The 14,910-nt window shown below is 45.6% G+C and overlaps 1 protein-coding gene across 1 annotated transcript; it reads left to right on the top strand.

Annotated features, from left to right (window-relative positions):
* The first annotated feature begins 11,270 nt into the window (after positions 1 to 11,270).
* Positions 11,271 to 11,752, top strand: LOC118669354 (transcription initiation factor TFIID subunit 11-like). The gene has a single exon (XM_036335495.1). It carries the CDS (start codon positions 11,286 to 11,288, stop codon positions 11,712 to 11,714), a length of 429 nt encoding a protein of 142 aa, XP_036191388.1. The 5' UTR covers positions 11,271 to 11,285; the 3' UTR covers positions 11,715 to 11,752.
* Positions 11,753 to 14,910: the final 3,158 nt, after the last annotated feature.

The following is a 14,910-nucleotide window of genomic DNA, read 5'->3' as shown; positions in this document are numbered from 1 at the left end:
CACCTAAGCAAGGTAAAGTCTCCCTCATGTTCTTGAAACCACTCCTGCACAATACAAGCACCGTGGTATGGCGCATTGTCTTGTTGGAAGAAGCCATATCCATTGGGATACGCCATCAACATGATAGGATGAACTTGATCAGCAACGATACTTAGGTATGTTGTGCTATTCAGATGTTGTTCCACATGAATTAAAGGGCCCAAATCATGCCAGGAAAACATGCCCCAAACCATAATCCTGCCCCCACCAGCTTGAAGGGTTGTACTCATGCATGTGGGGTGCATGCTTTCATGCTGTTTCCGCCAAATTCTCACTCTGCCATCTGCATGATGCAACTGGAAACGTGATTCATCGGACCACATGACTTTTTTCCAGTGCTTGACTGTCCAATCCTTGTGTTCCTGTGCGAATTGGAGACATTTTATCTTGGTAACTGCAGACAGCAAAGGTGTTCGAACAGGCCTTCGGCTTCCATATCCCATATGATGCAGTGTACGGCTAATTTGCCTACAAACGTCAGGTAGTCATAATAATCTGGCCACTCGGTGTATATGTATATATATATGATAATGCACAAGAAGCACTTAATCTTGTGACCTGGAATTAAAGCTAAGGTCCAAAGTTGAGCCAGGGAAGATGCTCAGCAGCCTTATTCTAAGTTCAGCGAAGCTCCAGCAGGGCTGTAGGGGCCAGTTGTTTCCTGAGAGTTTGTGGCAAAGAGAAGGCCCTGCCACCAAGCACTGCTCAGAGCTTTCAAGTGGTGCCACCTAAACTCCCTGCCTAACCTAGAAGGAGGCTGTGAAGAAGCCTTCGACGGTGCGTGTGGGGGAACTACCTAGCTCTTCCCTGTCGCGCTGTGCAGGGTAACTACCCACTTTGGGCCAGTTTACCTGTAAAATGAGAGCATTAATATGTGCATGCCCCTTTTGGTTGTCAGATGCTGTGGCTGTTTACATGTGGGAAGTTATTAGAATTCAGGCGGAAAGTGATCATTGTCTGGAAACTTGGGTCTGCAAGGACACAGGCAGGATGGAGTCCTCTTAGGAACAATGAGTGTGATTCTCCACACCTGGCAGTGTCCGCCAGGCACCTTCCCAGAGCATTGACTAGGTTCAGCCCCTCCTCCTCCTCCGAGCCCAGCCAGAATACACCTTGGGGGTGCCCTGGGGAAGATTTATTTAAACAGTAAATAGACTTGCTTTCACACTAGAATGGTATTTCCCCAGCCCCAGGTACAGAGTGAGGGAGCAGATCAAAGCACAGCCTGGGGGAGGGGTGCTGAGGGTTCTCACCATGCCGTTTTAGTGGCTGAGTCTGCTGCTTGCTGAATCTAAGTATTGACATCAAAATCTCTTCTGCCCCCAGAGCTCAGGACAGTTTCCCCACTCCGCCCACATCGGCTCCACTGAGCACCTGGCAGAAGCCGCAAAGTCACCACCTCTGCTGTCACTCCTGTGGCCATGAGGCTGCTCAGCCCCACTCTCCATCTCCACCAGGATCTTGTTTTATGTTTTGTTCTTGCACAGATGAAAAAGCCCAGGCCCTGGCACCTGGTTCTGACCTTGGGGATTCACTCTAATTTCTTTGTCCTAGATCTAGTTCTCACCTAATCTGAGAATTCACTGCCCGCTTTTTCCTGGGAGGTTAGGCTCCAGCCTCCTTGGCCACTCCTCTTCCCTGAGGGCAGCTTCTGTTTCTGCCCACGCACCCCAGACAAAGGCCTCCAGTGGCCATCAGCACATGCACTGGGCTGAGGGAGTGTATGGGGAAGACAGAGTGTTTTCACTATAAATCACAAAGCATTTGTGTCCCAAATGACTGTGTTGGCCAGTAGTTAGAAAGCTAGGCCAACCCCGGCCGTGGTGGCTCACTGGTTGAGTGTGGACCTAGGACTGTGGTCAGCAAACTGCGGCTCGCGAGCCACATGCAGCTCTTTGCCCCTTGAGTGTGGCTCTTCCACAAAATACCACATGCGGGTGCTCACGTACAGTGCGATTGAAACTTTGTGGCCCATGCGCAGAAGTCAGTATTTTGTGGAAGAGACGCACTTAAGGGGCCAAAGAGCCGCATGTGGCTCGCGAGCCGCAGTTTGCCGACCACTGACCTAGGAGATCATGATTCACTTCCCAGCTGGGGATCTAGCAGGAGGCAGCCATCAGTGATTCTCATCGATGTTTCTATCTCCCTCTCCCTTCTCTGAAACCAATAAAAATAGATTTTTTTTAAAAAAGGAAGCGAGGCCAAGCTGAATGGTTGATGTCATCTTTACCTGTTTTGGAGCTGGGTGATTTTAACGTATAATGTTAGTTTTATTTTGACTGGCTGTGAACCCTTGCTTATAGTCCCGTCCCAATTTCTCACTAAATACTCATGAATTCTGATTGGGTGGAGGTCTGGGCTGAATAATAGCAAAACTACCTGTTGGCCTTTAGGGGGCACTCTTGGGTCATCTCACAGCTTCCCCACCCCACAACTCCCCAAGATGAAGATTCTAATCTAAGGAAACTCACTTCCCCCCACACTGGGTTATTTTCCAAGTCTGATTGGGCTACATGTTAAGATTACAGTCACAAGATGCATAGATGTGGGCTGTTCATTTTCCTGGTCTACAACTCTATTTCTATCTGCTCCTCTCCTACCTGTCTTTCAGGGAGCCCTAGTTGGCCCAGAAACACCCAGCAACTCAAACCAACCCATCCTTAGACTTCGGAGTAAATTATCTTCCTTTCCTTTATTTCCTCCTTGTTCTCTCCATTTCCTCTGTTGCAGGTACCATTACTCTGGGTGGTCTTGTTGCACAGGTAAAATCTGAGGCTCTGTTCTGGACTTAGAGCAGTGATGGCGAACCTATGACATGCGCGTCAGAGGTGGCACGCAAACTCATTTTTTTGGTTGATTTTTCTTTGTTAAATGGCATTTAAATATATAAAATAAATATCAAAAATATAAGTCTTTGTTTTACTATGATTGCAAATATCAAAAAATTTCTATATGTGACACGGCACCAGAGTTAAGTTAGGGTTTTTTTTTTTTTTTTTTTTTTTTTTTTTTTTTTTTTTTTGGTTGGCCTTCATTTTATTTTATTTTTTTTATTGTTTTCTTGCTTAAAGTATTACTAAGAGTATTACATATGTCTCCAAGTTAGGGTTTTCCAAAATGCTGACATGCCGAGCTCAAAAGGTTCACCATCACTGACTTAGAGAAAACAGCCCTTCAGAGGTCATCCCAGCTTTCTAGACTTCTGCCCAGGGTTTGGGTCCAGCATGTCCTCAAAGAGGCATGGCCAGATTCACACCTTTCTAGAATCCCTGACCCATTCTCAGCACAGTGTTCACCCAACCTCACTATTGCTCCCCACACAAGACAGCCTGACATCAGAATCTAAGTCCAGAACCTCAACTAACCATGGGGCAAATGGGGCTGCCTAAAAAAACTGCCTACTCTGACTTCATTTCACTTGTTAGTTGCTAACTTAGGAAAAGTGGGAAGATGTTCATATAGTTCCCACTGTCGACTTGGCCAGGGAGGTGACTAGGAGCAGCCCTCTCAGGAGACACACACCTGGTGCCATCTTAATGAAAAACAGGCATCAATTCCAGGCCCCAGAAAATAGGAACAAAAACGTTTCCTGGATCTACCATTAGATAGTAAGCTCCATGAGGGCAAGAATCATGACTATCTTGTTCGCTTTCTTTTGCTAGGGCTTCGCACACTGGTCACAGGTTAACTCAGTATGGATTTGTCAACTGGCACAGTGTGGTCAGTCCAGATTGGAGGCAGAGGCTGTGGAAAGACTTCAGGGACATCTAATTGGTTGGTTACATGAAGCACCTGAGTGTTATGATATATAGAAACATCTGATAGAGTTTGGGGTTGAATAAATGTTAAATAAATAGAAAAATAAAGTAAGAGATCATTAAAAGTTCCAAGAAAAAGACAAAACAAACATCTGTAAGAGAAGATAACTAATGTTTTGACATGTAGCTTAGCTTAAACAGATTATTGATGTACCCCAAACTATGACAAACCACTTTGAGAAGCTGGGGAACAGGAAGGGTGCATGTGCATGGTGGAGACACAGCATCAACCTCCTGGTGGTAAAACCGGACAATCAAGAAGCAGCCACATGAGCCCGTTAAAGAGGTGGAAGTGAGTGCATAAGGGGAAGTGTAAGGGCTGCTCTTTCCTGCCACAAATCCATAGAACTCTGACCCTTTTATTCAAAGCTACTGTTCTCAAAACTGCCTGGTACTGGCACAAGAATAGGCATATAGATCAATGGAATAGAATAGAGAGCCCAGAAATCGGCCCGAACCAATATGCTCAATTAATATTTGACAAAGGAGGCAAGAACATACAATGGAGCCAAGATAGTCTCTTCAATAAATGGTGCTGGGAAAATTGGACAGATATATGCAAGAAAATGAAACTAGACCACCAACTTACACCATACACAAAAATAAACTCAAAATGGATAAAGGACTTAAATGTACGACAGGAAACCATAAAAATTCTAGAAGAATCCAAAGGCAACAAAATCTCAGACATATGCCGAAGCAATTTCTTCACTGATACAGCTCCTAGGGCACTTGAAACTAAAGAGAAAATGAACAAATGGGACTACATCAAAATAAAAAGCTTCTGCACAGCAAAAGAAACCATGAACAAAACAACGAGAAAACCCACTGTGTGGGAAAACATATTTGCCAATCTCATATCTGATAAGGGCCTAATCTCCAAAATTTATAGGGAACTCATACAACTTAACAAAAGGAAGATAAACAATCCAATCAAAAAATGGGCAAAGGACCTAAATAGACACCTTTCAAAAGAGGACATTCAGAAAGCCAAGAGACATATGAAAACATGCTCAAAGTCACTAATCATCCGAGAGATGCAAATCAAAACAACAATGAGGTACCATCTCACACCTGTCAGACTGGCTATCATCAATAAAGCAACAAACGACAAGTGCTGGAGAGGATGTGGAGAAAAAGGAACACTTGTGCACTGCTGGTGGGAATGCAGACTGGTGCAGCCACTATGGAAGACAGTATGGAGTTTCCTTAAAAAACTGAAAATGGAACTCCCATTTGACCCTGTGATCCCACTTCTAGGAATATATCCCAAGAAACCAGAAACACCAATCAGAAAGGATATATGCACCCCTATGTTCATAGCAGCACAATTCACCATAGCTAAGATCTGGAAACAGCCTAAGTGCCCATCAGTAGATGAATGGATTAGAAAACTGTGGTACATCTACACAATGGAATACTATGCTGCTCTAAAAAGGAAGGAACTCTTACCATTTGCAACGTCATGGATGGAACTGGAGAGCATTATGCTAAGTGAAATAAGCCAGTCAATGAAGGAAAAATACCACATGATCTCACTCATTCATGGATAATAGAGACCATTATAAACTTTTGAACAATAATAGATACAGAGGCAGAGCTGCCTCAAACAGATTGTCAAACCGCAGCAGGAAGGCCGGGGAGGGTTGCGGGGCAGGAGGTAGGGGGGTAAGAGATCAACTAAAGGACTTGTATGCATGCATATAAGCATAACCAGTGGACATAAGACATTGGGGGATAGGGGAGGCTAGGGGACTGTCTAGGGCGGGGGGATAAAATGGACACATATGTAATACCCTTTGTAATACTTTAAGCAATAAAAAAAAAAAAGAATAATAAAAAAAAATAATAATAATAAACATGCAAATTTGTGTCACTCCGCTACCCTTCCCATTGGCTAATCAGGGCGATATGCACATTAGCTGCCAGCCAAGATGACGGCCGGCAGCCAGGCAGCTTGAAGCTAACATGAGGCTTGCTTGCTTCAGTGACGGAGGACTCCAACGTTCCCTGCCTGCCGCTGCCGGCCTCTGAGCTTGCAGTTTGAAGCATTGTTACAAATATAGAAGCTAAACAAAACCCCAGAAACCTGCTTTCAGCCAGCCAGGATCTCAGAGCTGGAGTTGAAACAATGTTTCAATTATAGAACCCAAACAAACCAGATACCTGCTTTCAGCAGCAGAGGCCTAAGAGCTGGAGCCAAGCCTCAGAGCTAAAGCTGGCCCAGAATTTAAAAAAAAAAAAAAAGGAGCGTTTGGGAGCTTCAGTCACCCGCCAGCCTGAAAACAGCCCTCAGCCCCTCACCCAGACTGGCCAGGCACCCCAGTGGGGACCCCCACCCTGAAGGGTGTGTGACAAGCTGCAAACAGCCATCATCCCCTCATCCAGGCTGGCCAGGCACCCCAGTGGGGACCCCCACCCTGATCCAGGACAGCCTTCAGGGCAAACCAGCCGGCCCCCACCCATGCACCAGGCCTCTATCCTATATAGTAAAAGGGTAATATGCCTCCCAGCACCAGAATCAGCAGAGCAGCGAGGCCTCCCAGCACCGGGATCAGCGGAGCTGCGAGGCCTCCTGGCACTGGGATCAGCGTGACAGGGGGCAGCGCCCAAACCCCCTGATTGCCCTGCGGCTCTGTGTGTGACAGGGGGCGGGGCCACAACCTCCCGATCCGCCCTGCTCTGTGCATGACAGGGGGTGGTGCCCCAACTCCCCAATCAGCCCTGCTCTGAGCCCAACCAGGGGCTGCACCTAGGGATTGGGCCTGCCCTCTGCCACCTGGGAGCAGGCCTAAGCCAGCAGGTCGTTATCTCCCGAGGGGTCCCAGATTGCGAGAGGGCACAGGCCGGGCTGAGGGACACCCCCTCCCCACCGAGTGCACAAATTTTTGTGCACTGGGCCTCTAGTATATATGTAAATATATATATTATATATATTTAAAACTTTAAAAAATTAAAGACTTTAGTGTGAAAGGCAAAACATGAGAACATTAGAAATAAATATAGGAGAGTATCTCTAAGAACTTAAAGCTTTAAAAAAAAACTACTAAATAAATGAATTCGACAATGTAGCAGGATACAAAAGTAACACCCAGATACCTATGGCTTTTTTATACACTAATAATGAACTCAGAGAAACTAAAAAAAAAAAAAAATCCCATTTACCATTACAACAAAATTAAGATACCTAGGAATAAACTAAGGAGGCAAAAGACCTATATTCAGAAAACTAGAGGACAATGAAAGAGATAGAGGAAGATATAAACAGATGGAAGAACATACCATGTTCATGGGTCAGTAGAATCAACATCATTCAAATGTCCATATTACCCAAAGAAGTCTATAGATTCAATGCAATCCCCATTAAAATACCAATGGCATATTTCACAGACCTAGAACAAACTCTACAAAAATTCATCTGGAATAAAAAAGACCTCGAATAAACTGTAGCAGTCCTGAGAAAGAACAAAGTCGGAGGGAGGATCACAATACTAGATATCAAGCTATTTTACAAAGCCACTGTTCTCAAAACAGCCCAGTACTGGCACAAGAACAGACATGTAGATCAATGGAACAGAACAGAGAACCCAGAAATTGACCCAAGCCATTATGCTCAATTAATATTTGACAAAAGAGGCAAGAACATACAATGGAGTCAAGACAGTCTCTTCAATAAATGGTGTTGGGAAAATTGGACAGATACATGCAAAGAAAATGAAACTAGACCACCAACTTACACCATACACAAAAATAAACTCAAAATGGATAAAAGACTTAAACAGAAGATGGGAAACCATAAAAATCTTAGAAGAATCCATAAGCAGCAATATATCAGACATATGTCATAGCAATATCTTTACCAATGCAGCTCCTAGGACAATGGAAACTAAGGAGAAAATAAACAAATGGGACTGCATCAAAATAAAAAGCTTCTGCACAGCAAAAGAAACCATCAACAAAACAGCAAGAAAGCCCACTGCATGGGAGAACATATTTGCCAATGTTATCTCCGATAAGTGTTTAATCTCCAAAATTTACAGGAAACTTAAACAACTTAACAAAAGGAAGATAATCTAATAAAAAATGGGTAGCTTTAGCTGGTCTGGCTCAATGGTTGGAGTGTCAGCCTGCTGACTGAAGGGTCCCAGGTTCAATTCCAGTTGGGCACATGCCCTGGTTAAGGACTCGATCCCCAGTAGGGGGCATCCAGGAGGCAGCCGTTCAATGATTCTCATCATTGATGTTTCTATCTCTCTCTCCCTGTCTCCCTTCCTTTCTGAAATCAATAAAAAAATATATATTTTTTTAAATGGGCAAAGGACCTAAATAGACACTTTTCAAAAGAGGACATACAGAAGGCCAAGAGACATATGAAAACATGCTCAAAGTCACAAATCATCTGAGAAATGCAAATCAAAACAACAATGAGGTACCATCTCACACCTGTCAGAATGGCTATCATCAACAAATCAATAAACGACAAACAAGTGCTGGCGAGGATGCGGAGAAAAAGGAACCCTCTTGCACTGCTGGTGGGAATGCAGACTGGTGTAGCCATTGTGGAAAACAGTATGGAGTTTCCTCAAAAAGTTAAAAATGGAACTCCCATTTGACCCAGTGATCCCACTTCTAAGAATATATCCCAAGAAACCAGAAACACCAATCAGAAAGGACATATGCACCCCTATGTTCATAGCTGCACAATTTACAATAGCTAAGATTTGGAAACAGCCTAAGTGCCAATCAGCAGATGAGTGGATTAAAAAACTGTGGTACATCTACACAATGGAATACTACACTGCTGTAAAAAAGAAGGAATTCTTACCATTCGCAACAGCTTGGAGAGCATTATGCTAAGCGAAATAAGCGGATCAGAGAAAGATAAATATCACATGATCTCACTCATTTGTGGAATATAATGAACAACATAAACTGATGAACAAAAATAGAGTCAGAAGCATGGAACAGACTTCCCATCCTAATAGGATAGTTGGCGGGGGGAGGGGAGTTAAGGGATCAATCAAAGGACCTGTATGCAGGCATATGAGCATAACCAATGGTCACAAACACTAGGGGGTGGGGGCATGTGCTGGGGAGAGGTCAATGGGGAAAAAAAGAGACACATGTAATACTTTCAACAATAAAGAATTTAAATTTTTTAAAACTTTTACGGCACACAAAAAAGTACAAAGCATAAACAAAAGATTGGTAGCCCGGGCTGTTTGCTCAGTGGTTAGAGCATCAGCCTGCAGACCGAAGGGTCTTAGATTTGATTCCCGGTCAAGGGCACATACCTCAGTTGCAGGTTTGATCCCCAGCCCCAATTGGGAGGCAACCAATCGATGTCTCTCTCTCATTTTGATGTTTCTCTCTTGCCTCCCTTTTCATTCTCTAAACATCATCAATGGAAAAAATATCCTCAAGTGAGGATTTTAAAAAAATAGATTGATAAATTCAATTGATAAAATGTAAAAATTTTATCAAAGAACATCATAAAGACTGAAAATATAAGGCACGAATGGGAGAAGATAATTGCAGCATATGTCACCAACGATGCGTTTGTAGCCAAAATATATAAAGAACTCCTGTGAGTCTATTTTTTTAAGTTTATGTTTTTAAAGAATAGTTTATTGATTTTTTAAAATCCTCACCTAATGATATTTTTCCATTGATTTTTAAAAAGTGGAAGGGAAGGGGAGACAGAAACATCAATGTGAGGGAGATACATCCATTGGTTGCCTCCCACATGCATCTGACCTGGGACTGGGGATGAGTCTGCAACTGAGGTAACGCGCCCTTGACCGGAATCAAACCTGGTCCGAGGGCTGATGCTCTATCCACTGAGCCAAACCAGCTAGGGCTAGTTTATTGATTTTTACATAGAGGAAGGGAGAAAGAAACACTGATCAGCTGCCTTCTGCACGCCCCTTACCTGCGATTGAGCCTGTAACACGAGCATATGCCCTGCCTGGGAATCAAACCAGCACCCTTTGGAGGCAGGGGGCAATGTGCAGCCAAGTCTGCCACACTGGCAGGGCAAGTCCATTTTTTTAAAAAAGGCTCAATCTATAGGAAGATGGGCTCAAAATAAATAGGCAGGCAACTTCAAAGAAGAACAGAGAACTGGCTTGATATGATAAATTTGATAAATTTTGATAAATAGGATAAATTTCCCAGCTGGTGTGGTTTGAATGTTGACCCATGAACCAGGAGATCATGGTTCAATTCCTGGTCAAGGCACATGTCCAGGTTGCAGGCTGGATCCCCAGAGGGGCATTCAGGAAGCAGCCGATCAGTGATTCTCTCTCATCATTGATGTTTCTCTCTCTCCCTCTCCCTTCCTCTCTGAAATCAATAAAAATATTTTTTTTAAAAAAAGAAGTACAAATTGGTGCCCTAGTCAGTGTGCTAAGTGGTTAGAGCATGGCTCATACACCAAAGGTTCCTGGGTTCAATACCCAGCCAAGGGCACATACCTCGATTTGCAGGTTCTATCTCAGCCCACGTCTCGGGCGCATGAGGGAGGCAACCAATTGATGTATCTCTCTCACCTTAATGCTTTCCCTTCTCTCTCTCTTCCTCTCCCTTTCTTTCTCTCTCTCTCTTTTTCTCTCTCTCTTTCCACTCCCTGCTCTCTCCTTCCCTCCCTCCCACTCTCTCTAAAAAAAATTAATGGAAAAGATACCCTCAAAAAAAGTACAAATTGGTAGTTACAAAATAGTCACAGGGATGTAAAGTACAGGATGGGGAATACAGTCAATAATATTGTAATAACCATGTATGGTGCCAGGTGGGCACTGGAAATATCAGGGGGCTCACTCTGTAAATTATATAATGTCCACTGTGCTGTACCCCTAAAACTAATATAAAAGCATTTCTCAGATAAAAAAAAATTTTAGTGCATGATTTTTTAAGTAACAAAATAATTTTTAAATATATAGTGAAACTAAGAGTTTATGAATTAAACTTTTTAAAAAGGGAAGATAAAACAACAACAAAAAAGGGGAAAGATAAAAATGCTAGATCAGGAAGCCTAAGAGAAGGTAGGTTAGGCTAAAACAATTCAAAAGACAAACTACAATCTGTCAACAGTGAGGACAAAATTAACTACGTCTTTAAAAGGGAAAAAGAGGCTGTAACCAGTTTGGCTCACTGGATAGAGTGTTGGCCTGCGGACTGAAAGGTCCCAGGTTCGATTCCGGTCAAGGGCATGTACCTTGGTTGAGGGCACATCCCCAGTGGGGGGTGTGCAGGAGGCAGCTGATCGATGTTTCTCTCTCATCGATGTTTCTAACTCTCTATCCCTCTCCCTTCCTCTCTGTAAAAAATCAATAAAATATATTTTTTAAAAAAAAGGGAAAAAGAGGTAGTTTAAGTGTGTGATGCGATGTCCCAGCCAGGTAGCTGGGTAGATTGGAGCATCATCCTATGCACCAAAGGCGGCCGGTTCCATTCTCCATCAGGCACATTCCTGATGGAGACACCAAAGAAAAGAAAGAGAAGAAGCAGAAAGTGGATGAAGATGAGATTCAAAAGATGCAGATCCTGGCTGCTTCTTTTTCTGAGGAGCAGCTGAACCGTTATGAAATGTACCACCATTCAGCTTTCCCTAAGGCGGCCATTAAAAGGCTGATCCAGTCCATCACTGGCACCTCCGTGTCTCAGAATGTGGTTATTGCTATGTCGGGTATTTCCAAGGTTTTCGTCGGGGAAGTGGTAGAAGAAGCACTGGATGTGTGTGAGAAGTGGGGAGAAATGCCACCACTACAACCCAAACATATGCGGGAGGCTGTTAGGAGGTTAAAGTCGAAGGGGCAAATACCCAACTCGAAGCACAAAAAAATCATCTTCTTCTAAGTCTGAAGCCGAGAAAGGCCTGGCGCTGGAGGACGTGCTGGTTCCAGACTTGGGATAGCAGGCTGTGCACTGGTGTTCCGGGATCTGCCCGTGTCTCAATGTCTTTCTCAACACTGTTCATCACACCTGGAAAGCATGCGGCCTGTGTCATACATGCCTTGACTAAATATTGGGACCTTTTGGGCATTTTGCAGCATTTAATTGTCTGGCTAGTTGGAAGCAGAAAGGCACATGGGCATGGCTTCCCTGGACAGGAGCTGCTTTCAGAGAGAAAACCTTTCCAAGAGAACTTTGATGGTTTCGCACTGGAGCCTGAAGTTGCGGTCTTAGGTTTTTACCTCTGGTTTTAAGTAGGGCGTGTACGGGAGGCAGCAGATTGATACCTGTTTCTCCCATCAATCCCTCTCTCTCTCTCTTTCTCTCTAAAAATCAATTAAAAAAACATAACCTGCAGAGAGGATTAAAATAATAAGAATGAGATGTGAGAGAAAATGAAGGTCATGAAAGGTCGTGCTGCCTGGAAGAGCGGGTGGAGAGAAGGGAAGGATGTGCATGGCAGGCTGGTGTCCTGCTCACCCTCCTGCCTGTCTCGCCACCCAGTTCAGGTTCAAGGATCTCCAGGTTACAAACATCATCAAGGCACCAGCTGCCTCTTGCTGCTTCCAAGGAGAAGCCACTCATGTCTTCAGTGGTTGGAGGAAAGGGAACCCCCATGTTGCACCCAACAGACAACAGACCCCTCTGTCCCACCCGCCTGTCTCTCAGAATGCCGCATGGCGAGGGCTCTGCTGGAGCGGGCCTTCCTACCGAGCTCCGTTCCCCTGAGCCCATGCTTCCGGGAGCCTCAGGGCTCCATCCCAGCACCCCAGCAGGCGCTCTGGCCTCCTGTTTCCTCGGCCCACAAGCCCTGGGGGGTTTCACCTTTGTCCCTGGGTGCTTCCCTACTTCCTTGGGCTGCTCTTCAGGCAACAGATCCCTAACCCAACATGTCCCTGTCCCTGCTTCACGCCACTGAGTGAAGATGCCCCGAGGGGAGATGTTGGCCGGAGAGCAGCCTTCAGGTTCTGCTCCTCCCTATGGCCCTTTAACGCTGGCTTTCGGTGGTGGGCCCACAGGCACTGTCCCTGTTAAAGTGCCTGTGATGCTCAAAATAGAGGTCCTACCATTTTGTCCTGTCAGCTATGAGTGTGAAAACCTGTCAGCCACCTGGCCACAGTCCGTGCTTCCTGCATAGCTGTTCCTAAAATAAACTTCTCATAACAAGGCTCATCTTTAACAAAATCTACCCTGTGGTCCTCAGTGTATGAAGCTGAGCATGTCCACGTGGATTTTTTCCAGAAGGTAACTGTGAGGTTTGTAATCCATGCCAAAACAGTTACTCATGAACACCCCCCACAGCGGCACGATGACTCCTAATGAAAAATTAACCCTGTCCTTATTTTAACCTAGCTGTTGTTTTCCTAGATGGTTTAAAAACTAACTTTTGTCAAAAGGGGGAAACAACTCAAGTGTCCCTCGTCAGATAAACCAGTGGGCGAAACGTGCTGTATCCACACCACAGCGTCCTGCCGGCCCCCACAAGGCACTGAAGTCCTGACACGTGCTACACGTGCTGAACCTTGAGGACGTGATGCTACAGGAAATAAGACAGACACACAAGAGGACCAGGAGTGTATGACGCCACCTAGAAGGGGACCTAGAACAGACGAATCCTGAGACAGGAAGCGAGCGGTGGTCGCAGGGGCTGGAAGATGGAGGGATGGGGAGAGACTGCTCAGTGTGTTCAGTTTTTGTTTCGGGGGCTGGAAAGTCCTGGCTGTGGATAGCGGTGGTGGTGAGACAGCACTGAGTGTAGTTCATGTGACTACACACGTGTAAACTGTTAAAGTGATAGTGCTATGTCTATTCTACCACCATAGAACACAAGGAGGAAGCGAAGAGGAGGGGCGGGGCGGGCAGGGGCACCTGTGAGCATGCCTGGCGGAGGCCGGTGCACAGAAGGCAAAGACAGATAAAAAGTAAGGAAGTCTAGTTCACCTGTACGCTGTTACAGAGAAGGAAACTTTGATGTCTAAGATTTATACCAAGATCAGAATAAAACCTCAACCTTCAAATCGAAAAAATCACTTACCGAAAGACGGGCGAGGGGAAGTGTGGCCTCAGCATCTTCCTGCTGGGTTCAGTCGCTGACCTCAGAGTTACCACGGACCATGCCCTCTCTCTTACTTTCTGCAAAAGTCAGTCTCCTACACCTGCCCGAGGGGGTCCCTGCACAGCTCTGTACATTCCCTTCCCTGGGTCCCTGGCCTCACCTTTGTCTGCATCCCATGGGCCTGCGGGACCCACTGCCCACAGCCCTGGTTCAGAAGAAACACTCCCCCAACACACACACACACACACACACACACACACACACACACACACACACCAACATCCTCACTCTGCCAGAGCCCAGGCCCAAGGCCCCGACTCTCACCCAGATCCCAGGTGGGTGCTCCTGCTCCACGGCAGGAAGAGGCACCGTGCCCTCAAGGCCTCCCCTGTCAGGGGCTTGGGCTTAAACACGGCACCCCCCCCCCAACCCCCCACTTTGCTGAGGGCAGAAGCAGCCCAGCAGCCCCTCTCCCAGTGAAAGCCTCTCATCATCTTTGCTCTCCTTAACCTTTTGTATGCTCTTTGTGGTTTTAGAACAATCTAAACTCTTCTGCTTTTTAAAGTCTAATTTCACATAAATCATTTGAAAGTGTACAGTTCAGTGGCAGTTAGTATATTCACCATGTACAATTTCCTGCTCAGAGAATATCATTCCAACAATTACCCTTGCGACTCAGCTGAAGAAAGAGGACGGTGGAGGAGAGGTTGAAGGAGAAGGTTCCAGACAGAGGGAACAGAATGTGCGAAGGCCGCAAGCAGGACAGCTCCTTTTACTGAAAGAACTAGAGCAGCTCAGTGTGGCTGGGCAGTGCAAGCAGGTGATGGACACGCTTGTCCGTGGTTTTCTTGTTCAGGAGCAGAAGCCCTGGCCGCTCTGGGAAGCCCTCACCCACGAGGGGTTAAGTGCCCCTCTGATGTCCTACCATGTTGTCAGTAACTCCCTCAGCCCTCCACTCATGACCACGAATCTGCCCTTGCCCCTCCTTGGTCCCTCCTCAGCTCCCTTGGGTCTGGAAACTCCTGCAGGGCATGGACCATGTCT

This window comes from Myotis myotis, unplaced genomic scaffold (assembly GCF_014108235.1).
Source record: "Myotis myotis isolate mMyoMyo1 unplaced genomic scaffold, mMyoMyo1.p scaffold_m19_p_14, whole genome shotgun sequence".
Lineage (NCBI taxonomy): Eukaryota > Metazoa > Chordata > Mammalia > Chiroptera > Vespertilionidae > Myotis > Myotis myotis.
This window is presented reverse-complemented; position numbering and strand designations above follow the sequence as displayed.

Coding starts and splice junctions, on each gene's coding strand:
- LOC118669354 (XM_036335495.1), top strand. CDS start 11,286: ATGCACCAAAGGCGGCCGGTTCCATTCTCCATCAGGCACATTCCTGAT.